Genomic DNA, 23,057 nt, shown 5'->3' on the forward strand with positions numbered 1-23,057 from the left:
TAACTATAAATTCAGTAAGTAGAGCAGGCTACTAAAAGAGCTTGCCTGTACTCTGGAAAACTCAGATTAGCTATGATGGAGAAAAGGGGAAAGAGCTGGGACTAATTATTCAGTTGTTAGTTTGTTTAGATTCTTCTCCAAAGTATTTAAAGTGACTTGCAAACACATGAAATACAAAATTCAGAACATTAAAAGCAAGAGGAGGGACTTCACTGCTGGTCCAGTGGTTAAGAATCTGCCTTGCAATGCAGGGGATGCAGGTTCAATCCCTGGGCAGGAACTAAGATCCCACATGCCAACTAGACAGAAGCCCACGTGCTGCAACACAAGATCCCACGTAAAAAAGCTGCAACCAAGACGTAACGCAGCGAAATAAATAATTACTGAAAAACAAAACAAAACAAAACAAAAACAGGAGGGAAAGAAGGGCTGGGTCATAAGGTGGAGCCAAAGGGTAGACCAGGGGTCTCTCAAAACCTCCTAAATTGAATCTTTTATAACTACCAGTTTACAAAGTCCGGAAGTGCAGCTTTCCTGTGGTGCAAGTTGGAACAGATTCCACCTGTGAACAAATCTTCACCTAGGCCCCTTCACAAAGGGCCTAAAAAGACCTCTGCCTATTAGAAGGCCACTCCACAAGCAGTATCAAAACTATCTCTAGATTATTGTTTCAAGCCTGTCGGTGAACAGTGCTCCCATTTCCAACTTTTCTGAAGAGAGAAGAGCAGACTTTGGAGTCAGACTTGACTTTGAATTCTGGTTCCATAATTATGAGCTGAATGATTTGAGACAGTCACTCCCCTAGTCAGTTCTTCGTTATCTCCTGTAACTGAATACCACAGACTGGGTGGCTCAAACAACAGATGCTTATTTCTCACAGTTCTGGAGGTTGGGGACTTCAGCCTCTGGTGATCAAGCCACTGGCTCATCTGGTATCTGGTGAGAACACTCTTCCTGGTTTGCCGATGGCTCTTGTCATCGTAGCCCCACGTGGTGGAGAAAGAGGGGCTAGTTTCTTTCTTTCCTAATACAGACACTAATCCTGTCATGGGCGCTCCACCCTCACGACCCTACCCAAACCTAATTACCTCCAAAAGACCCCATCTCCTAATATTGTCCCACTGGGGTTAGGGCTTCAATATATAAATTGGGGTTGGAGGGGGGCAGAGACAAACATGCAGCCCATAATAGTCACTCAGCCTTTTTGAGACTTGTTGTCTTCTGGAGACAGTAACATTCCATTCATATGCCATAGTTGCTGTGAGATAAAGTGAGTAATGCATGTAGCATGCCTTTTTCTATACATTTTAATTCACCTACATAATCCAGGTGGTAATCAACTCACATATATGACAGCTGCCAGTTTCCAGGTGCCCCTCCTAAGGGACATATACTGTACATTAACCAGAACTAGATTATCCTGTGAAGGGCAGTCAGGAGGGAGAGAAGTTTCATGCCCAGTGTGAAATGGCTGACAGCACTACTGCTAAGTTGCTTCAGTCGTGTCCGACTCTGAGAGACCCCATAGATGGCAGCCCACCAGGCTCCCCCGTCCCTGGGATTCTCCAGGCAAGAACACTGGAGTGGGTTGCCATTTCCTTCTCCAATGCATGAAAGTGAAAAGTGAAAGTGAAGTCACTCAGTCATGTCCGACTCCTAGCAACCCCATGGACTGCAGCCCACCAGACTCCTCCGTCCATGGGATTTTTCAGGCAAGAGCATTGGAGTGGGGTGCCATTGCCTTCTTTGTGACAGCACCGAGGATGCACAATTAGATTAAGAAAAGGCTTGAGAGGAACTTCCTTGGTGATCCAGTGATTAAGAACCCGCCTTGCAATGAGGGGTATGTGGGTTCAATCCCCAGTCAGGGAACTAAGATCTCACACGCAGTGGAGCAACTAAGCCCACAGGCCACAACACCTGAGCCTGAACCCCGTAACTAGAGCATCCGAGCACCCTACTGAAAATCCTTGATGACTCAGTGAGGACCCCACGAGCCACAGCTAAGACTGGATGCAGCCAAATAAATACTTTTTAAAAAAAGAGAGAGAGAGAAGACTTGAGAAAAATATGATTACTGTTTTCAGAGGTCATGACCCATTTATTTCTGGTGTGCCTGGGAACCAAATTAGGACCACAGGTCTGAAGTTACAGCTTGCAGATTTCAGTTCCATGTAAGAAGTTTTGACAATAAGATCAATACTAATAATTAAACACTCACATTTACAAGTTGTTACGACCTATGTATTGTATTTTGTTAAAATCTCCAGACAATCCTATGAGAAAGAGTTGATGTAGAAAGCTAATTTAATGGCCTGAAAAACACTTCACAATAGGTTGTGAAGTAAAATTAAGCTTCCTAGTAGTGAAATGGTCTACCTGGAAAGAAAATGAGATTCCAATCACTTCATGTATTCAAACAGAGGGTGCATTCATCCAGAGGCTGGATGAGCAGATAATCAAATAAAACTGCCACCGGGAAGGGACACTGGCAATTAACCAAGTCTCTCTATTCGAGATGAGAAATTGAGACTGGGGGACCTGCGAGGACACAGACACTTACTGGACAGCCAGTAAGCTGTGCAGAAGACTGGAATGAGCAGTCCCTTAGGCCTCCTGCATGCAATGATGATGAATTCCCTGCAATGCCAGCCTTTAGCAGTCAGATAAGACCCAGCTGCCAGAATGCTCAGAGGATGTGACTGCTCAGGTCCGGGGTGCTGATTGCCTGGCTGAGTGAGAGGTTACTCGGTTCTCAAGTCCCTCCTGCCTGTAGGAAGGCCCAGCTACACAGCTAAGTGCACAGAGTCCCTGTTCATCTTTCCTTATTTGGAGCCCTGAGGCCACGCCTCAGAAAAAAGTTACTCGGACAGCCAGACCACTGCAGTTCCTAATGGTGGATAGTGGAGCTATCCTGTGCTTCACGCTGGAAGAACTCAGGAGCGGGGTCACTGTGTATTTGTGTCTGCTTCCTGCTGGGGCCAAGTTAGGATGTTGCTGGTGTTGTTGTTCAGTCACTTAGTCGTGTCTGACTCTTTGCAACCCCATGGACTGCAGCACGCCAGGCTTCCCTGTCCTTGACCATCTCCTGGAGCTTGCTCAAACTCATGTCCATTGAGTTGGTGATGACATCCAACCATCGTGTCCCCTTGGTTCTCTTCTGCTTTCAAGCTTTCCCAGCATCAGGGTCTTTTCTAATGAGACGGCTCTTCACATCAGGTGTCCAAAGTATTGGAGCTTCAGCATCAGCCCTTCCAATGAATATACAGGATTGATTTCCTTTAAGATTGACTGGTTGGATCTCCTTGCAGTCCAAGGGACCCTCAAGAGTCTTCTCCAACACCACAGTTCAGTTCAGTCGCTCAGTCGTGTCCGACTCTTTGCGACCCCATGAATCGCAGCTCGCCAGGCCTCCCTGTCCATCACCAACTCCCGGAGTTCACCCAGACTCACGTCCATCGAGTCAGTGATGCCATCCAGCCATCTGATCCTCTGTCGTCCCCTTCTCCTCCTGCCTTCAGTCTTTCCCAGCATCAGAATCTTTTCCAATGAGTCAACTCTTCACATGAGGTGGCCAAAGTACTAGAGTTTCAGCTTTAGCATCATTCCTTCCAAAGAAATCCCAGGGCTGATCTTCAGAATGGATTGGTTGGATCTCCTTACAGTCCAAGGGACTCTCAAGAGACTTCTCCAACACCACAGTTCAAACGCATCAATTCTTCGGCACTCAGCCTTCTTCACAGTCCAACTCTCACATCCATACGTGACCACAGGAAAAACCATAGCCTTGACTAGACGGACCTTAGTGGGCAAAGTAATGTCTCTGCTTTTCAATATACTGTCTAGGTTGGTCATAACTTTTCTTCCAAGGAATAAGCATCTTTTAATTTCATGGCTGCAGTCACAATCTGCAGTGATTTTGGAGCCCCAAAAAATAAAGTCTGACACTGTTTCCACTGTTTCCCCATCTATTTGCCATGAAGTGATGGGACCGGATGCCATGATCTTCGTTTTCTGAATGTTGAACTTTAAGCCAACTTTTTCACTCTCCACTTTCACTTTCATCAAGAGGCTTTTTAGTTCCTTTCCTCTTCACTTTCTGCCATAAGGGTGGTGTCATCTGCATATCTGAGGTTATTGGTATTTATCCTGGCAATCTTGATTCCAGCTTGTGTTTCTTCCAGTCCAGCATTTCTCATGATGTACTCTGCATAGCAGTTAGACAAGCAGGGTGACAATATACAGCCTTGACGTACTCCTTTTCCTATTTGGAAACAATCTGTTGTTCCATGTCCAGTTCTAACTGTTGCTTCCTGACCTGCATACAGATTTCTCAAGAGGCAGGTCAGGTGGTCTGGTATTCCCATCTCTTTCAGAATTTTCCACAGTTTATTGTGATCCACACAGTCAAAGGCTTTGGCATAGTCAATAAAGCAGAAACAGATGTTTTTCTGGAACTCTCTTGCTTTTTCCATGATCCAGCGGATGTTGTTGGAAAGTATCAATTCTTCAGTGCTCAGCTTTTTTTATAGTCCAATCTCACATCCATACATGACTACTGGAAAAACCATAGCTTTGACTATATGGACATTTGTAGGCAAAGTAATGTCTCTGTTTTTTAATAACTTGTCTAGGTTTTTCATGGTTTTTCTTCCAAGGAGCAAGCATCTTTTAATTCCATGGCTGCAGTCACCATCTGCTGTGATTTTGGAGCCCAACAAAATAAAAGTCTGTCACTGTTTCTATTTCTCCCATCTATTTGCCACGAAGTGATGGGACCAGATGCCATGATCTTAGATTTTTGAATGTTGAATTTTAAGCCAGCTTTTTCACTCTCCTCTTTCATGTTCATCAAGAGGCTCTTTGTTCCTCTTTGCTTTCTGCGACTAGGGTGGTATCATCTGCATATCTGAGGTTATTGATATTTCTCCTGGCAATCCTGATTTCATCTTGTGCTTCATCCAGCCCAGCATTTCACATGATGTACTCTGCATACAAGTTAAATAAGCAGGGGGACAGTATTCAGCTTTGACACACTCCTTTCCCAATTTTGACCCAGTCTGTTGTTCCACGTCCTGTTGCATAACTGTTGCTTCCTGACCTGCATACAGTTTTCTCAGGAGACAGATAAGGTGGTCTGGTATTCCCATCTCTTGAAAAATTTTCCAGTTTGTTGTGATCCATCCAGCGGGTATTGGAAATTTAATCTCTGGTTCCTCTGCCTTTTCTAAATCCAGCTTGTACATCTGGAAGTTCTCAGTTCACATACTGTTGAAGCCTAGCTTGAAGGATTGAGCATTACCTTGCTAGCACATGAAATGAGCACAATTGTGCAGTAGTTTGGGTTCTTTGGCATTGCCCTTCTTTGGGATTAGAATGAAAACTGACCTTTTCCAATCCTGTGGCTAATGATGAGTTTTTCAAGTTTGCAGGCATACTGAGTACAGCACTCTAACAGCATCATCTTTTAGGATTTGAAATAGCTCAGCTGAAATTCCATCACCTCCAATAGCTTCTCTCCTGGCCCCTGATGTAAACACATCTTCTCTCAAATAACAATCAAATACTCAACTAAATGCTGCTGCAAAAGAGTTTTGCAGATGTAATTAATATCTAAAATTAGTTGACCTTAAATTAGGAAAATTACTTGGACCTGACATAATCACATGAGCCCTTTAAAAGCATTTTCTCTGGTGGTCCCAGTTTAGAAGTCAAAGATGTGCTCTGCCTTCCTTGGAAGAAAGCGAACATACCTACTGTGAGCTGACTATAGGGGCCACATGCCCAGGAACTACAAGGAGCCTCTAGGAGCTAAGAGTAGTTCTAGGCTGACTAGAGAAAAGTGGGAACACTGCAGTACTACAGACATAAGAAAATGAGTTCTGCTGGCAACCAGTGAACTTGGAAGCCCAGATGAGAACTGCAACATCCTGGTTTCAGCCTGGTGACACCCTAAGTGGACAATCCAGCCATGTTATACCCATATGGCTGACCTACAGAAAATGTGAGATAATAAACTCGGGTTGTTTTAAGCCACTAAGTTTGTGATACTCTGTTATGCAACAATAGAAAATGAAGACACCTAGGAAGTGTGAAACTTCACCCGCTGAATTACAAGTCAGGAGCAGGACCTCTAGAACCGTGGATGTGCTGTGCATAGATCCCGAGGCATCATTTACGAGTGTTTTCTGTGTGAACGGAACCCTTTGCAAACGGGCAGTGCACAGAGCACAAGTGTACGTAGCAGTCCTGCAGGAAGCGTGCCCTGTTCCCACATTTGGGTTTTTTTTAGGTCATTTAACCATTTTAGTAGAAATGAGAGGATGGGGTTAGGCATATCTGAAGGTCCGTATCAGCTCAACATTTGGACCATTTAAGTATACTTTGCAACTACTCCACCATACCCTTCTCAGTCATACCTTCTCAATCCAACCTCTCCCTTCATCTACCAGAAGTCTTTCTTCCCTAAGGAACTGTTGCCTTATTAATAAATAGGACTTTGAAGACAGAACTAGCTGGTGGTTTTGTTGGGAGGATTTTCTTTTGACTATAAGTGAACCTGGGACATTTAGCTTTAGATAGCTCAAGAGGTTTAGGATCAGTGGGTAGTTCTTTTCAATCCCATCAATCTGTTGAACAGATCAACATGTCAGAAAGGGTCATTTTGAGTAAGTGCTGACTCACTTGTTTCCTTGGAATGAAGCTTAACAATGAAAAAGACATGACAAAACCCAAGTCTTTCAGGAAAACCTCAAAGGGCTGTCTGAGAAAACGTGTCCGTCCAAGAGACTGGAAATGCAGTTAACTAGAATGAAATCAGTTATTGCACACTTGTTTAAGATAAAAAGTCATGCTAAAGGTAAAATCAAACCTTGAAAATAAGTCAATGTTAATTAGTCCACACTCTTCACTTCTGCCCCATTATTCCCACTAAGGTCTGTCTGACAAGGTATCAGCCACCGTGACTGCTCTGCAGGGGGTCAATATTTCAAGACAATTTAAGGGTATGGCTTTGGAATCCTAGACTCTACACTTAACATACATATAATACAGACTGACATGTTAGGGCTGATATGGGGTGGAGCAAGAGAATACTTGTGTGGTGTAGAACAGTGACTACCAAATCCAGTCCAAGGATAGATGATTTTTCAGCAACCATAAAAACATGGCCAAAATTGCGAATTTCTCATGAAAACACAAAGATCTCCTTTATAAATGTATTCATGGTAACGGGCTGTTATTTCCATGTTCATTTTCACTCTTTTGCTGTCAAAATGTCTTTTATGAAATAACGGTGATAATAAATCACATCCTTTTAATATAGTCCCACTTGGCAAAATAAAATGTTGGCAACTATGCTGCAGGAAGGAGGACCCCTTCCAGGACCCGAAACCCGGTTCTTGTCTAACGCTCAAAAAGGAATTGCCTGAGGAGACACATGTGCTGACAAAGCAAGAGATTTTATTGGGAAAGGGCACCCAGGTGGAGTAGGGTAAGGGAACCCAGGAGAACAGCTCTGTCCCATTGCTTGCAGTCTGAGGTATTATGGTGACGGGATTAGTTTCTGGGTTCTCTTTAGCCAATCATTCTAACTCCACAGTCCTTTCTGGTGGTGCATGCCTTGCTCAGCCAAGATGAACGCCAGAGAGGATTCTGGGAGATGGGCGGACATGTGGTGTCTCATTCCGACCTTTCCTGAACTCTTCCCGTTGGTGGAGCCTCATTAGTTCTGTGTTCCCTCCCAGGACCTCCTGTCATAAAACAGCTCACGCGAATGGTTCCTGTGGCACCTGGCCAGGGTGGGCGGTTTGTCAGTGCGCTTCCCCTAACTATGGATCATCCTCTTCAGCTTAACAAAATTTCTGGCAGCACCGGCTGTTTATTTCAGCACTCAGGCTCCAGCGCTTGGGCATAGCTGCTCTGTGGCAAGTGGGATCTTAGTTCCCTGACCAGGGATCAAACCTGCGGCCCCTGCATTGCAAGGCGGATTCTAACCCACTGGACCACCAGGGAAATCTGCTCAACTTGTTAAAAAATATATTTTTAGTAGTATGTAAAAATACAAGATTGGGAACCACTAGTCTCTTTGATGTGAGATTGCTAGAAGTAGAAATGGCCCTAGAAGATCAGCAATTCTAAGGAAGGTAGGTTTAAATGAACTGGGATGATCTAGGGGATCACTTTTCAAAATTATCTGTATTAACTTTATGAAATTCAGTACTGAATTAGAAAAATTGGTATGCTTCAGGAGCAGTGAAGGAGTAAACCCACAGAGGAAGCTGTGGGATCCAGGGAACAAGAGATGCAACACAGGAGTGGTGAAGAGAAGTCCCAAGGACCGGCCCTGTGGCCCGCACCCAGGCAGCACCTAGTCAACGGAGGACGCGTAGCGGGAGAAAAGGGAGAGTAATGCAGGAAAGCGATGCTCCGTGAAGGGAAACTGACCGCACTACACTCACAACCCAAACGGTGAGCCGTAGTCACCTGCTCATCCTACCAGTGTCCCAGCAAGGAGACGATGGCACCTGTGAGATAAGGCAGCGACCCAGAGCCAGTACTAACAGATGCCATCACCCCCAGGGCCAAAGCAGCAAGGAGAGGGAGAGGTCAGTGGAAACTGCAAGGAGTCGTGCGGAGTTGGTCACCATGAGGTTCAGGGACTTCTGACTGAGGAACACATCTGACCTGAAGACACCTTGAAGGGAAGAAGCCAAGGGAAAAAATACCCTGACCTCACACCTTCCTTTACCCTCTCCCATCTCCTGGATACCACTGGCCAAACCAACAAATCCCAGAGGTCACAGGAAGCCCACTGATGTAGTCCATACAGCTTTCTTGAGCAGGAGGGTAGGGTGAGGGAAGCAAAGATTTGGAGGGACGAATGGAAGACATCTAGAGCACACATAATGATATACATACTGATCAGTTGGTAAAATTTTCCAAATTTTGACTCAAAATTTACAAAAAAGTATTTGGAGGATGTGTGGGAGAAGAGGTAATATAGTGTAAAATAGCTCTATCTCAGTCATGGCAGAAGTCAGTAATGTTTACAGCTGCTACTGCTGCTGCTAAGTCACTTCAGTCCTGTCCTACTCTGTGTGACCCCAGAGACGGCAGCCCATCAGGCTCCCCCATCCCTGGGATTCTCCAGGCAAGAACACTGGAGTGGGTTGCCATTTCCTTCTCCAATGCATGAAAGTGAAAAGTGAAAGTGAAGTTGCTCAGTAGTGTCTGACTCCTAGCGACCCCATGGACTGCAGCCTACCAGGCTCCTCCATCCATGGGATTTTCCAGGCAAGAGTACTGGAGTGGGGTGCCATTGCCTTCTCCCATGCTTACAGCTGATAGCTCCAACAACTGTATACATGTATCACTTAGAAATATGAAGACAAATCATGAGATAAAAGCAACAGCTAAATGAGTAAATCCTTTGCGGTCTATGAGAATAAGGATATTATAAACCTTGCAATATTATTTGGTTTTTAGTAAATGGTATGTTTAATAAAAACTACTTTTAACAAAGTTGCTAGATGGCTATGTGTGTGTTATGTTAGTCGCTCAGTCGTCCCCGACTCTTTGCGACCCCATGGACTGCAATCCACCAGGTTCCTCTGTCCATGAGATTTTCCAGGCAAGGATACTGGAGTGGGTTGCCATTTCCTTCTCCAGGGGATCTTCCCAACCCAGGGATCGAACCCGGGTCTCCTGCACTGCAGGCAAATAGGAAAAGCTAATAGTGGTTACTATCTTTGGAGCCAGAATAAAGGAATGAGAGTAGAGAAAGAACATTCATTTTTCATTTAACCTGTCCTTGCCTTGTTCTACTATGAACATCTGCTACTTTCACAATATAGTTTTTAATACCTTAAAAAGCAATCCAAATTAATCAACTGGATTTAGCTGCTAACAGGAATTTATCTAATCCCTCAGGTGTGCTGGGGTAGAAAAGCTGAAACAGACTCATTTCTATCAAAGGAAGTTCAAGGTGGATCAATGACTTAACCAGACACAGTTTAACAGAGCCTCAATTAAGATCCAGGACTTCACTGGGGACCCAAAGTGGGGAGTTCCTTCTAACTTCTCGTTGCTTCAGAGAGAACAAACATTAGGTATGTCTTGTCATCTTTGAATATTTGTGTATCCCAACAGTAGAGGGAAGAAGCCCAGGGATGAAAGACCATGCAGACAGGTCCAGACCAGCAAGTAACTTACCAGTCACATCACTGCTGCTAAAAACCACTAACTTTAGGGTGTATTACTATGGAACAAAATAACTGACACAATCTAAATTTTTTTTTTTTAAAAGAAGAAAGTATCACTGCCCCATAACTATCCTGATGCCATCACACTCTTCCAATCCTGCTTTCTGATATGGTTAAAAAATCTTGCTTTTAAATATTTAAAAGAAAAAAGAACAACAAGCTATTTAATATTTAATACATTTGTAGGAACAGAAGGAACAAAACAAGGATTAGAATTTTATATTACACATTAGACATTTATGTAAAAGATGTTCCATTTTTCAGAGAGGTTTCCCCTATTTCCCTGTCTTTTCTATCTTCCTCAGAGCAATAAATAGTAATTACTATTCTCACAGATAAGCTACTCCTTTGAGTTGGACAGTAATTACATCTTTATTTCAAGTCATTATCATCTTTAAAAACTACCTTTCATTTGACTGCACAGTCTCACTGCAATGTTTCACAGTAAAATTACACTCCTCAAATTTGAAGAGCCTGAATAAAAAAAGCTAGAGACCCCCAAAATTTCTAGGTACTGACTTAGTAACAGTGTCCACTGGCACAAACCTTATATATTTACTCATATTTTTAAAACTGCAATAAAAGAAATGAAAGCTACTTTAATGAAAAAGGAACTCAGAAATGAGGTTGTTAAATATAACTAGCTACATTTTAAATACAAATACCAGGTATTCCCTGATTAGCGTCAGGTAAATGTCTAAACTATTAACATCTAACCCAAATTCTGGTCTTGGAAAAAGATCAGAGACAATTAAAAAGAAGGTGCTTCATAGTATCAGGTCCATTTTTAAAACAATGAGATCCTTTGGGACAATCAGTTTAGTCTTTCTTTTTATCACACATTTCTGTTGGTCCTCTTGTTGGTAATCCATTTATGTCTGCACCCTAAAATGAGAAAACATTTTAGATATCATTACCACAAAAAGACATTATAAGAGATATTCTCTTTAAAAACACAAACTTCAGAATGAAAAACCTACTGGAAATGTGAAGGATGGCTAAATTTGTGCAGGTGATTGAATTTATCAATCACCAACACTAAGGAAAACAAGCTGTCTAAATATTCATTTAAAAAAATAACTGCATTACAAGAAGAAAACCTCTATGAATCTACTCATTACATCTCTTATAAGAAAATTCCAAACCCCTATTTTAAAAAAGAGAGAAATTTAGAATTTAGTATTTTTTTTCTTTTGAACTTTTAATTTTATATTGGAGTATAGCTGATTAACAATGTTGTGATAGTTTCAGATGAACAGTGAAGGGACTCAGCCATACATATACATGCATCCATTCTCCCTCCAAATCCCCTCGAATCCAGGATGCCACATAACACTGAGCAGAGTTCCATGTGCTACACAGTAGGTCCTTGTTGATTATCCATTTTAAAAATAGCAGTGTATATGTCCATCCCAAACTCTCTAACTCTTCTCTCTGGCAAACATAAGTTCCTTTTGTAAGTCTGTCTCTGTTTTGTAAATAAGTTCATTTGTATCATTTACATTTTTAGATTCCACATATAAGGGATATCATACGTATTTCTCCTTCTCTGGAAATTTAAACATATTAATGAAGCTTCTGGTTCAAAGAACTTGACTTTCCAAAAGTCACTCTTTTACCCTGAGTGTACCGCCCCCACCCATTCCAGGCAGTTTAATGTTCTTACCTTATAGTCTACGTTGCCTTTGTTTTTATCATTGGTTTCTCGTATAGCTTTCCGAGGCCACATACGGCTAACAAAGGGGGAGATCAGAGGGTATATATACGGCTCCAGGAACTTTTTGTAGACCCAGAGCAGAACTGGAATGACAATGCAGGGAATGCACACCATTGTCCCAGATGTGAGTTCCTGAACTACTGACAAACAGCAGAAAAAACAAATTAATGACTGAAGGAATTCACCTAGATTAAAATATATAAAAAGACTATTTCTACACTGAAGGAAAAACTTAAATCACACTACAGGTACTATCGTAAAGCAAGAGTCTATTCATAAAAGTGCTGCTGTCTACAAGGGAAAGGAGTAAGAGGTGGCAGACTTGAAAATAAGAGTGAGGATAAGCCTGCCGCCAAAACTCTCCAATCACTGTTTCACAACCGTAAATTTGGTGATGAAGGAAAGACAGGGCTTCCCAGGTGGCTCAATGATAAGGAATCCGCCTGTCAATGCAAGAGACATGGGTTCAGTCCCTGGGTGGGGAAGATCCCCTGGAGAAGGAGATGGCAATTCACTCTAGTATCCTTGCCTGGGAAATCCCATGGACAGAGGAGCCTGGAGGGCTACAGTCTATGGGGTCATCATCCAACACTTCTTGGCACTGAGAATGAGGCAATTAAGCCCTTTATACACATCAGCTCATTTAATCTTCAAAACACCTAGTAAGGTTGGGTACTCTAGAATTTCTATTTACATATAAAGAAAAGGAGTCACCCAAACATTAAGGAATTCGGACTAATTACTGGTGAATGAGTAAGCATTGTTAAACTAGGCAATTTAAAATGATTCACAATACAAGCGAGGAATGATATAGATAATCCAATCTGAAATAAAAATGTAAATGTACATCAGGGAATGACCACTATTTTACAAAGGATTCAAAACTGGATTCTTTAAAACAGTCCTCTAGTCTCAGGTGGCACGAGTGGTAGAAAGAACCCGCCTGAAAGGCGGGAGACGGAAGAGACGCAGGTCGGATCTCTTGAGCAGGCAGATCCCCTGGAGGAGGGCATAGCAACCCACACTTCAGTATTTCTGCCTGGAGAGTCCCATGGACAGTGGAGCCTGGCAGGCTATGGTCCACAGGGTCACAAAGAGTCGGACACGACTGAGAGACTTCACTTTCATGCACTGGAGAAGGAAATGGCAACCCACTCCAGTGTTCTTGCCTGGAGAATCCCATGGATGGGAGAGCCTAGTGGGCTGCCATCTATGGGGTTGCACCGAGTCGGACGCGACTAAAGCGACTTAGCAGCAGCAGCAGCTCATGTGTGTGCTAACTTGACTTCCGTTGTGTCCTCACACGTGCTAGCTAAATTAAAATAATTTAGGAATTTGCAAAAAACATTTTGTTCCAAAAATTTAAAGAACATATCCTCTGGTCAAAATAAACCAAAGAAGCATGAGTCTTTTTCAGCATCTTACCAGGAATCATTATTTTGGGCTACTAGACTTTTAGAATCTCATCTGAAGCGCTTCAGATTGGTTTAGGTCTTACAAGTACCTAAGCATAATAATCAAGCAGGAACCAGGGCAGCTGCCTGGATTTGAGACCTGCTTTCACTATTTTCTAGACAGTGTTCCTGAGCACGTTATTTGACCAGACAGTGCCTTAATTCTTCCATGTGTAAAAAGATATATATTAGTACCTATATAAAAGGGATGTAGTGTGGACTAGATAATAGGAATACAAAGCTCAGAACAGCGTCCGAATATGATAAGTACTATTTAAGTGTTGTTACTATAAGGAAAAACAAAAACAACAAAAAAAACCCAAAACAGATTCAAAAGTTGTAACCTGTCCAAAGCCCACACTTTAGGTAACTAGAGCTGGCTAAAACCAGAACTCCTAATTCTGGTTTCCTAGCTAAACGCTCTTCCATTTTTCCTTCCCAAAACACACAATCTCCACGTTATTCCCCTTTCTAACAAACTTTAAAAAGCAATGAAACCCTTCAAAACAACTAGCAATGCTACCGAGAACTAGGATAATACGATGACTTGCAACCGTTCCATCATAAAGATTCACGTTTCTAACCTACTTGAAATTGTTTTAAATAAATTCTCAAGAACAATTACTACTAGTTACTTGTCATAATTATGGCTTTAGAAAGGCCTAGAAACTGGCTTAGAACGGTCTAGAGGTGGCTATGATAAATTGATAAAAATAATTTTATTTACTGTCTCTAAGCCAATTCTCGAATATTACAACACACTGAGATAAATGGATCGAAACTGCTGGAGGACAAGAATTTCTTTCATTCGACTTAATCCAATACAATGGAACAGGAAAAAGCTGAAGTTCTATGAGAACAGGGAGCAGCTGTGGAGGGAAAACCAGCTCCTGGAAGGAATCAGTCCTCCAGAAATCAGTCTGGAGACAAGAGAGCGGGTCAGGCCGAGTCAAAGGTAAGGACTGAGACAGGAGAGAGGAAGAGAGAACGGGGGTGACGATAATAAAAAGTGATACCGACAGTTCAGGCCAGAGAGCGGATCCGGAGGTAAGAAGAGGCAGGAGCGGGTGGATGCGGGCGCAGGGCAGGCAAAGGGCGAGGTGGACGGGAGGCGGGGGCGCGGGGCTGGGGGCTGGTGTACCGTGAGGGCAGGAGAGCCGCGCTGCGCACCGAGGCCGCCCCGATCCCCCCAGACCACTACCGGGTCCGGCTCACCCGCGACGACCAAGTCCCAGGGACACTATCCACGCTTCCGGAAAGAGGGTCGCGGGGAGTCACCACAGCCGAGCCAATGGCACCGCAGGAGGGGCCGACAAAGGCGCGTCTGCGTCAGCCTGACGACGCGCCGGACGTAACGGGGACGCCCGCAGGGGGCGTGGACGACTTCCGGCGCGGCCGCAGCCGTCACTCGAACGGGCAGGCGAAGCGGAAGCGCTCGCTTTCCTAGGTGCCCCGTCGCTCAGCGAGACCCAGGACGCTGCGCCCGGAGGATGGCGCGTTTGCTAGCGGCTCACCACCTGTGTGAAAACTTGCTTCACAGCGACGGCTAGGCTGTTTTCGAATGCAGCTGTGGCTGAGCTCCTCATCCTGTTCAGTCGCTAAGTCTCCGACTTTTTGCGACCCAGTGGACTGTAGCCGGCCAGGATCCTGTCCGTGGGACTTCCCGGCCAAAAATTCCAGAGTGGGTTGACACTTCCTTCCCCATTTTAAGACCCACTACAAGGGTCTTAAATTCCAGAGCAGGGGAAATTAACATTCAAGTCGATTTTGAGAGGGATTTCTCTTTACAGAAAATGGCTGTACCACTTCACTCCCATTGGGACAGCTAGTCTTTGATCCTGGCTTCCCTGATGGCTCAGCTGGTAAAGAATATGCCTGCAGTGCGGGAGACCTGGGTTTGATCCCTGGATTGTGAAAATCACCTGGAGAGGGGAATGGCTACCCACTGCAGTATTCTGGCCTGGAGAACCCTATGGACTGCAGCCTGTGGGGTCGCAGAGTCGGACAGGACTAAGCAACTTCCACTGATCCTACATTGCGGTAGCTCAGTGAAGAGCCTGCGTGCAGTGCAGACCAGGGTTCGACCCCTGGGTTGGGAAGTTCCTCTGGAGAAGAGAATGGCAATCCACTCCTGTATTCTTGCCTGGATCATTCCATGGACAAAGCAGCCTGGCAGGCTACAGTCGGTGGGGTCCCAGAGTTGGACACGACTGAGCAACTCACACACATAGCAGTAGCAGTAAATGCTGCTTTAGGAGTCCTGCAGGTCCTCCAATGTTCACTAAATTCAATCCCCGAGCCATGAAGATTCCCCTGGAGGAAACCCATTCCAGTATTCTTGCTGGGATAATCCAATGGACAGATGAGCCTGGCAGGCTAGTCCCGGAGGTTGTAAAGAGGACACAAATGAAACTTAACACCTCATGCCACAACAAAAACCCTGAAATAAAAACACATGCTAAGTCAAAGCATTGTAATTTAGATGAAAAGTCCAGAACAGGCAAATCAACATAAACTCAGGGCTGGATTGGGTTAGGAGGTGACAAGTCAACCACTGCTAAGGTTCCTCTTTGTGATACAGAAAAGCCTCTACAACCCCAGTTTATGGATGCATAACTCAATACAGTAAATGCTACTTTAGTAGCAGACTTGCTGCTGCTACTAATTCGCTTCAGTCGTGTCCGACCCTATACAACCCCATAGCTGGCAGCCCACCAGGCCCCCCATTCCCGGGATTCTCCAGGCAAGAACACTGGAGTGGGTTGCCATTTCCTTCTCCAATGCATGAAAGTGAAGTCACTCTCCGCGACCCCATGGACTGCAGCCTTCCAGGCTCCTCCGCCCATGGGATTTTCCAGGCAAGACTACTGGAGTGGGGTGCCATTGCCTTCTCCGAGTAGCAGACTTAGGGTGCTTTAAGTTCAATAAAGTAGGTGGAAAAGAGAGTCAGAAATTTTCCCATGTTCTCAATTCCTACCAAAAGATGCAAAACAACCTGTTAATGAAAACTCATTTGATCCATTTTGTGCTAACGCTTGAAATACATTTACTAATTAAGACAACCAACAATTTCACTTTTATTTGCATTTATTTTTTGCGGCATTTATTCCCGGGCCATAAGTTTTTGTTTCTTCAGTTTCTTCTGGGATATCTGGGGAAAGAAAAAATAAAAGCACTATTAGAAGAATGATTCCAGGAGAACCACACATCTAAAAGAGGAAGTTATATCTTAATGAAGGTAATCGAAATTTCATCATAAAGGGAATGAGTCCTTTGGCATAAAGAAGTGGCACAGAGAGAAAGGCAGCCAGGAGGCAATTAGAGCAGTAAGAGAAGGAAGACTACAGGCTGGGAGCCCAGCTGGAAATAACCAAGTGGCAAAAAAGGATGGAGGATAATATCGACAGAAGACAGATCCATTAGGATTTCAGTCACTCCCAGGTTCCAGGCTAAAGAACTAAATGTAATCATTTACTGAAAATAAGTTTCTTGGAGAAAGGGACTGCAGGGAGGAGGTGCCCCGTTCCAGATAAATTACATCTGAAGTGGTCATGGCCATCTAGGTGTGGACATCAGCATATAATCACACAGTTTTAACACACTGAATGATACGAAATTCCCGCTCGATGTTAAGAAGCTAATGAGGATAAGAAAGCTGTGGTACATATACACAATGGAATATTACTCAGCTAATAAAAAATACATTTGAATCAGTTCTAATGAGGTGGATGAAACTGGAGACTATTATACAGAGTGAAGTCAGAAAGAAAAACACCAATACAGCATATTAATGCATATATATGGAATTTAGAAAGATGGTAACGATGACCCTATAATCGAGACAAGAGACACAGATGTAAAGGACAGACTTTTGGACTCTAGAAGGCGAGGGTGGAATGATTTGAGAGAATAGCACTGAAACACGTGAAACAGATCGCCAGTGCACGTTCAATGCATGAGACAGGGTGCTTGGGGCTGGTGCTCTGGGATGACCCTGAGGGATGGGATGGGGAGGGGGTTCAGGATGGGGAACACATGTACACCCATGGTTGATTCATGTGAATGTATGGCAAAAACAACCACAACAGTGTAATTAACCTCCAATTAAAATAAAAAATAATCTTCCAAGATTAAAAAAAAAAACTAATGAGACTTATGAAAGCCAAAATAAAATGATTATAAGAGGTTGGTGGTTGCTCAGAATAGCTTCCTTTCATGGTTATTCCAAAGGTGTCCTAAGTTAGTCATCACAGCAACCACAATCTAATACGCCAAGTTAAACAGCAGAGACTAAGTAATTTACCTTTTTCTTCTGTGCAACCTCCTCTTCTGGTTTAGGAACAATCTGTTCTTTTTCAGTAAGGATCATCTCAATGTGGCAGGGAGAGCTCATGTAGGGGTTGATCCGACCGTGAGCTCTGTAAGTCCTGCGTCGCATCTTGGGGGCTTTGTTCACTTGGATGTGCTCAATGACCAGAGAATCTACATCTAAGCCCTGGGAAAAGGGAGCAAAATCATGTAACATTTAAAAAAATTTTTATATCAGGTAATACCTTTATCTTAACACCATAAACTGTATCATTCAAGTCCTTATGACTTTAAATAGCATATATATATATTTTTAATTTCATTCTAAGTTCCCTCCCTTAAATCTAAGTAATTACCAAAACTCAGTACTGGTAACTGCACCTATTTTATAAGTGGTATTCATTAGGGAGTGGAGTTACAGGAATCTCAAAGGATCTATGTCTAAGCTTGATGACGGCAAGGATTAGCAGCTACAAGGGCTACAGCTAAACAGACCTATATTAATTCCAGTTCTAACCCAGTTTTTCAAATGCAAAAAGGTAAAGGGTAACTGCTCAAATGGATAAATCTGTTTGGTTGGTACAGGATTTGTTCAGTTACACACTGCTGTTTTGACCTCTGAAATTTAACATCTCTCCATTATAAATGTAGGCAACAAACCACATGTCAATCATATGGTTCCTCTGTAATTGTATTTATTTGTATTTAAATATATGCTGTGAAGGGGTTCACAAACCTCAGTATAAAAAAGGCTTCCCTGGTGGCTCAGATGGTAAAGAATCTGCCTGCAATGCAAGAAACCTGGTTCAATCCCACTCCAGTATTCTTGCATGGAGAATTCCATGGACAGATGATCCTAGCCAGCTACAGTCCACGGGGTCAGAGCTGAGCACTAACACTTACAGCACAAGATTACAAACCCTTGATAAAATACTCAAGGGGAGAAAAAGCGTTTCTCTTGCATGTACTGGGATTATGTCTGTGTGTGTGGGTAATTCTAGAGTTTTAGGCTTGAAATTACTGCAGACCATGCTCCTGAAATGCTTTATTAAAAAAACCTTTTTTCCTGTTGGAAACTGAAAGTAGAGATTTAAGATAGTCCTTTTAATGGGAAATTTTGCTACTTTCATCAAGTCAAAGTAAAAACAAGTCAACCAAGAAAATAGATCCAGACAACAACTGTTACTGAGTCAACAACCCAAGCTGCGTGTGTAAAGATGCTTGTAGTGTGGGTACCTTAAGTTCAGCATTACTCTCTGCATTTTTGAGCATGTGTAGTAAAAATTCAGCACTCTTTTTGGGCCATCGACCCTGAGTCCAGCCCCACTGTTTGGCCTAAAAAACAAAACCAGAGAGTTTATTAGTAATTTCCCTCTATTTAAATCAATGTTACAAAAGAAAAAAGATTGAAAAAATAAAGTTGCTTGTGCTTTAAAAAAAAAAAAAAATTAAATCAATGTTACATGATGAATCTACTTTGACCAACATCAAGGTTGTTCAAAACATGCTTTTTCTCATGGTTAATCCAAAGGTGTCCCAAAGACTGTCATCACAGCAACCGTAAGGAGCCTCAGTAAAGGAAGACATTGGCCATTTTTACTTTATCTACTCCCTTCCCTAACAAAATGTCTTTTTAAAGGACAACTAGGAACTCTTACCTGTGCACACCTGCCAACTCCACCGTTGTAGCGGCGGAATGGCACACACTGCTTCTTTAACGTGACGTCCTTCAGATACTTGGTGGCTTTTCGGATATGCATACCCTTTATGGCCTGGGCGGTTTCACGAGTGTTCTAAACATAAATAATGTAAGCTGTGAATTAGCTACCCTTTAAAAAAATCAGATTTAAACAAATTCTAGTATTTTCAAAGTGTCAACCTTTATCAAGAGCCAAATCCTTTCCCCTCTTGAAACATATTACACAATCTGTTATGAGCCAGGGAGGCTTGCTTTGAAGGTGGAGAAATGTGAATCCTAAACCTGTTTATTCACTGTTAATGTATTCTCCATTATCTTGTAAACTACGTTTCCCATATCTTGATCTGTGCACTAGTTTCTCAAGCAGTTCTCTAGTAATTTTACCCAATTCCACAAATCCTAAGTCAAGGTGTTCATTAAAAGGTGGCTGCTCAGAAATGATTTATTTTCATGGTGAATCCAAAGGTGTCCTAAGAAACCCATCATCGCAGCTACCTTTTCAGAATGGTTAAAAAATACTCAAGGAACAACTCTTTCAGAACATAACTACGATTCACATACCTTAAAGTGTACACGAAGATTTGAACCTCTTGATTTGCATGCTAAAAAATACCGGAAAAAAATTTTTTGGGTTAATCTTGGTATCTGGGTGTCTCATACTCCAAAATAAGAAATGCTGCTTGCTCACTTACATTTTGTGGGGTTTTCTGGGTCAAGTGAATAGCGCACCATTTTTAGGAGTCACCTGGGAGCAAGAATAACTGTCAACATGTATTTACAACAACTCACAGTTTAATATGTACTATAAACTCTGTCCACAGCTGCTCAGAGAGTAGTTGTTTTCATGATTAATCCAAAGGTGTCCTAAGAAATGCCATCATTGCAGCCATCCTCCTCTCAATCCAGTTTCATCTCAGCTACCACCACTAGACGCCTACAGCAGCGTTGACACTAAGACTAGTGGCACAGACGCCCTTCCCCTAACCCTCTGAAAGAAAACACAGCCCGTTTCCATCCAAATCTGGATCCAAGTATCCGTGCGGAGGAGCCCAGCGCCCTGCTCAGCATCAGATCCTTCAGGTCAAAGTTAACGCGACCTAACGACACCCCTCTACAGTAACCTCCTTTACTCACACAGATTCGCAAGAAAGCCAAGCTTCCCATACACTTTCAGGGTATTATCCGCGTTAAGCGCAGCTCAACTCACGTTCAGCCACTGAGTAAACCTCGACCCGACTTGACCTTATTCCCCCTCAAAACTCTCTCTCCATTCGGCCCCAAATGCGCTGCGTTCGCGGCCACCACTCACCGCGAGACACTGGCCCTCAGGAGTCGGCACCGACCACAGCCGGCGTCTAACCTCGTCACCCCCATTCTCGCCCACTGCGGCCTGTAGAGGCCCGACAGCAGAGGGGCGCCGAGCCGGGGGCTCCGACGCGTCCCCCAGCACAGGACTGCTCCACCAGGGAGGAATCAGTAGGTGCGAGAATCCTTCTTCTGAGGGTCTCGAAATTGGCGCCGAGAATGCCAGGATGGCAGGGATTACCGGAGGATTCATCACTAGAGAAAGACGCCGAAGACACACTCACCTCAGGCCGCTTACCGGAAAAGGAAGAGCGGTGGCTCATGGGAGAATTCATGAGACCTCGACACTCGCGAGAGTCCCAGCCAAAAGAAACGAGATTTGTAGAGGTGGGGGAAGGCGGAGGAGAAAGGGAATGTGGAAAATGTTTGAGAAGATCTGAAAACGAATCAGAGGCTTAGGGACCGTGTCAAAATTCTCCTTTTTTGTATACAGAAATAAAGTTATGTATTTTAAATATCTGTCAATTAAAAACAGGTTTGTACAGAAATAGAGTCACAGACTTAGAGAACGAACTTATAGTTACCAAGGGGGAAGTGTAGGTGGGGAGGGATAGTTAGGGAGTTTGGGATTGACATGTACACACTGCTCTGTTTAAAATGTGTAACCGGCAAGGACCTACTGTATAGCACAAGGAACTTTGCTCAGTATAATGTAACAACCTAAATGGGAAAGACTTTTGAAAAAAAAATACATATGTAGAAGTATAACTGAATCATTTCGCTGTACATCTGAAATTAACATAACATACTTAATCAAGGATAAGTGAAGTTGCTCAGTCGGGTCGGACTCATTGCGACCCCATAGACTGTAGCCTACCAGGCTCCTCCGTCCATAGGATTTTCCAGGCAATTATATTAGAATGGGTTGCCATTTCCTTCTCCAGGAGATCTTCCCAACCCAGGGACTGAACCCTGGTCTCCCTCATTGTAGGCAGACTCTTTACCGTCTGAGCCACCAGGGAAGTGAAATGAGGTAATCAAGGATACTCCAATATAAAAACAAAGCGAAACAAGTTTGTAGTTCTAGGACAATACTATATATTATTTAGGTATAGATGAGACATTTATTCATCAAGATTCATTAGGTTTGGTTATGTGATTATATGAAAATTATTTGTAAAGGGACAATTCGCTGTTGTTGTTGTTTAGTCACTAAATCATATTTGACTCTTTGCAACACCATGGAATGTAGCCCACCAGACTCCTCTGTTCATGGGATTTCCCAGGCTAGAATACTGGAGTGGGTTGCCATCCCCTTCTCCAGCAGATCTTTGTAACCCAGTGATTAAACCCTCATCACCTGCATTGGCAGAAAGTTCTTTACCACTGACCACCAGGGAAGCCCAAAAGGAAAAATTAGGGAGATCCAAAGGATGGGATGCAATTATGTTAATCATAAATTCTCAGTTTGAGAATATCACACAATCAATTGTAAAGCAGCCCATATAAAGTATGTACTAACTGAAGCATCTGGTTCAAGATTGCCATCTGGTTTCCCCACTGCAACTTGTAGATCTTCATATGGCAAAAGATTTATTTTCCTTGAAAATAAAAACGCCAAGGTGCATTTTCTCACCCAGGTCATCTTACTGGTTATTCACTTAGGGTCACTGGTGGTGTTAGCACTTCACTTTGGGTCTTCCTTTTATAGCCTCAGTGACTTTTCTGTAAAATTTAAGTGAACTCTTTAAATTGTATTTGAGATACATATTTTCCTCCAATCTGTTTAGTTAAACAGTGAGGTTAGAACTTCTATCTGAAATTTAACATGTTTCTCCACTATGAATGTAGGCAACAAACCACACAGCAATCATATTGGTTCCTTTGTAACAGTATTTTATTATTTGTATTTTAAAAATACAGGAGTTCCCTGGTGGCTCAGAAGGTGAAGAATCTGCCTGCAATGTGGGAGACCTGGGTTCAATCCCTGGATTGGGAAGATCCCCTGGAAGAAGACATAGCAACCCACTCCAGTGTTCTTGCCTGGAGAATCCCCATGGACAGAGGAGTCTGGAGGGCTACAGTCCATGGGGTTGCAAAGAGTCGGACATGCACACAAAAATATCCTGTGAAGGGGTTCACAAACCATAGTATAAAAAAGGTCCATGGCACAAGTTTACAAACCCTTGGGAAAATACTCAAGGGAAAACAGGCTTTCTTTTGCATGTACTGGGAAAAGTATATTTTAATTTTACTATATTTATTTCTAAGAAATTTTAATTATTAAAGCAATTGCGTACTGCAAATAGGGG

General features: G+C 43.1%; 2 protein-coding genes and 4 non-coding genes across 9 annotated transcripts; all 6 read right to left on the reverse strand.

Moving 5' to 3' along the window:
• Positions 1-10,435: 10,435 nt before the first annotated feature.
• C21H18orf32 (chromosome 21 C18orf32 homolog) lies at positions 10,436-14,766 on the reverse strand. Of its 4 annotated transcripts, none has more exons than XM_068993869.1 (3): positions 14,649-14,766; positions 11,929-12,116; positions 10,436-11,147 (listed from the first exon to the last, which is right to left on the reverse strand). In XM_068993869.1, exons 2-3 carry the CDS (start codon positions 12,091-12,093, stop codon positions 11,082-11,084), a joined length of 231 nt encoding a protein of 76 aa, XP_068849970.1. In that variant the 5' UTR covers positions 12,094-12,116; positions 14,649-14,766; the 3' UTR covers positions 10,436-11,081. The 4 variants fall into 4 exon arrangements, with proteins under 4 accessions (XP_068849970.1, XP_068849971.1, XP_068849969.1 ...); XM_068993870.1 differs by having other exon boundaries at positions 11,929-12,119; positions 14,649-14,764; XM_068993868.1 differs by having other exon boundaries at positions 11,929-12,119; positions 14,575-14,730.
• Positions 14,767-16,465: 1,699 nt separating this feature from the next.
• Positions 16,466-21,022, reverse strand: RPL17 (ribosomal protein L17). Its single transcript, XM_068993566.1, has 7 exons — positions 20,750-21,022; positions 20,133-20,185; positions 20,002-20,042; positions 19,400-19,534; positions 18,978-19,076; positions 17,737-17,928; positions 16,466-16,584 (listed from the first exon to the last, which is right to left on the reverse strand). Exons 2-7 carry the CDS (start codon positions 20,170-20,172, stop codon positions 16,537-16,539), a joined length of 555 nt encoding a protein of 184 aa, XP_068849667.1. The 5' UTR covers positions 20,173-20,185; positions 20,750-21,022; the 3' UTR covers positions 16,466-16,536.
• On the reverse strand, positions 17,626-17,689 carry LOC138097779 (small nucleolar RNA SNORD58). The gene has a single exon (XR_011146519.1). It is a non-coding gene; the product is annotated as a small nucleolar RNA SNORD58 (small nucleolar RNA).
• On the reverse strand, positions 19,234-19,299 carry LOC138097782 (small nucleolar RNA SNORD58). The gene has a single exon (XR_011146522.1). It is a non-coding gene; the product is annotated as a small nucleolar RNA SNORD58 (small nucleolar RNA).
• On the reverse strand, positions 19,867-19,931 carry LOC138097780 (small nucleolar RNA SNORD58). Its single transcript, XR_011146520.1, has one exon. It is a non-coding gene; the product is annotated as a small nucleolar RNA SNORD58 (small nucleolar RNA).
• On the reverse strand, positions 20,261-20,326 carry LOC138097781 (small nucleolar RNA SNORD58). Its single transcript, XR_011146521.1, has one exon. It is a non-coding gene; the product is annotated as a small nucleolar RNA SNORD58 (small nucleolar RNA).
• Positions 21,023-23,057: the final 2,035 nt, after the last annotated feature.

The sequence above is a fragment of the Capricornis sumatraensis genome, chromosome 21 (assembly GCF_032405125.1).
Source record: "Capricornis sumatraensis isolate serow.1 chromosome 21, serow.2, whole genome shotgun sequence".
Taxonomy (NCBI): domain Eukaryota; kingdom Metazoa; phylum Chordata; class Mammalia; order Artiodactyla; family Bovidae; genus Capricornis; species Capricornis sumatraensis.

Excerpts from the sequence above, each read along its gene's own strand:
- RPL17 (XM_068993566.1), bottom strand. The coding sequence starts at position 20,172 with ATGGTGCGCTATTCACTTGACCCAGAAAACCCCACAAAAT. Across the intron at positions 17,929-18,977 it reads AGAGTAATGCTGAACTTAAG|GGCTTAGATGTAGATTCTCT; the intron begins GTACCCACACTA and ends CCCTTTTCCCAG. Across the intron at positions 16,585-17,736 it reads AGGTTGCACAGAAGAAAAAG|ATATCCCAGAAGAAACTGAA; the intron begins GTAAATTACTTA and ends TTCTTTCCCCAG.
- C21H18orf32 (XM_068993869.1), bottom strand. The coding sequence starts at position 12,093 with ATGGTGTGCATTCCCTGCATTGTCATTCCAGTTCTGCTCTGGGTCTAC. Across the intron at positions 11,148-11,928 it reads AAGGCAACGTAGACTATAAG|GGTGCAGACATAAATGGATT; the intron begins GTAAGAACATTA and ends TTCTCATTTTAG.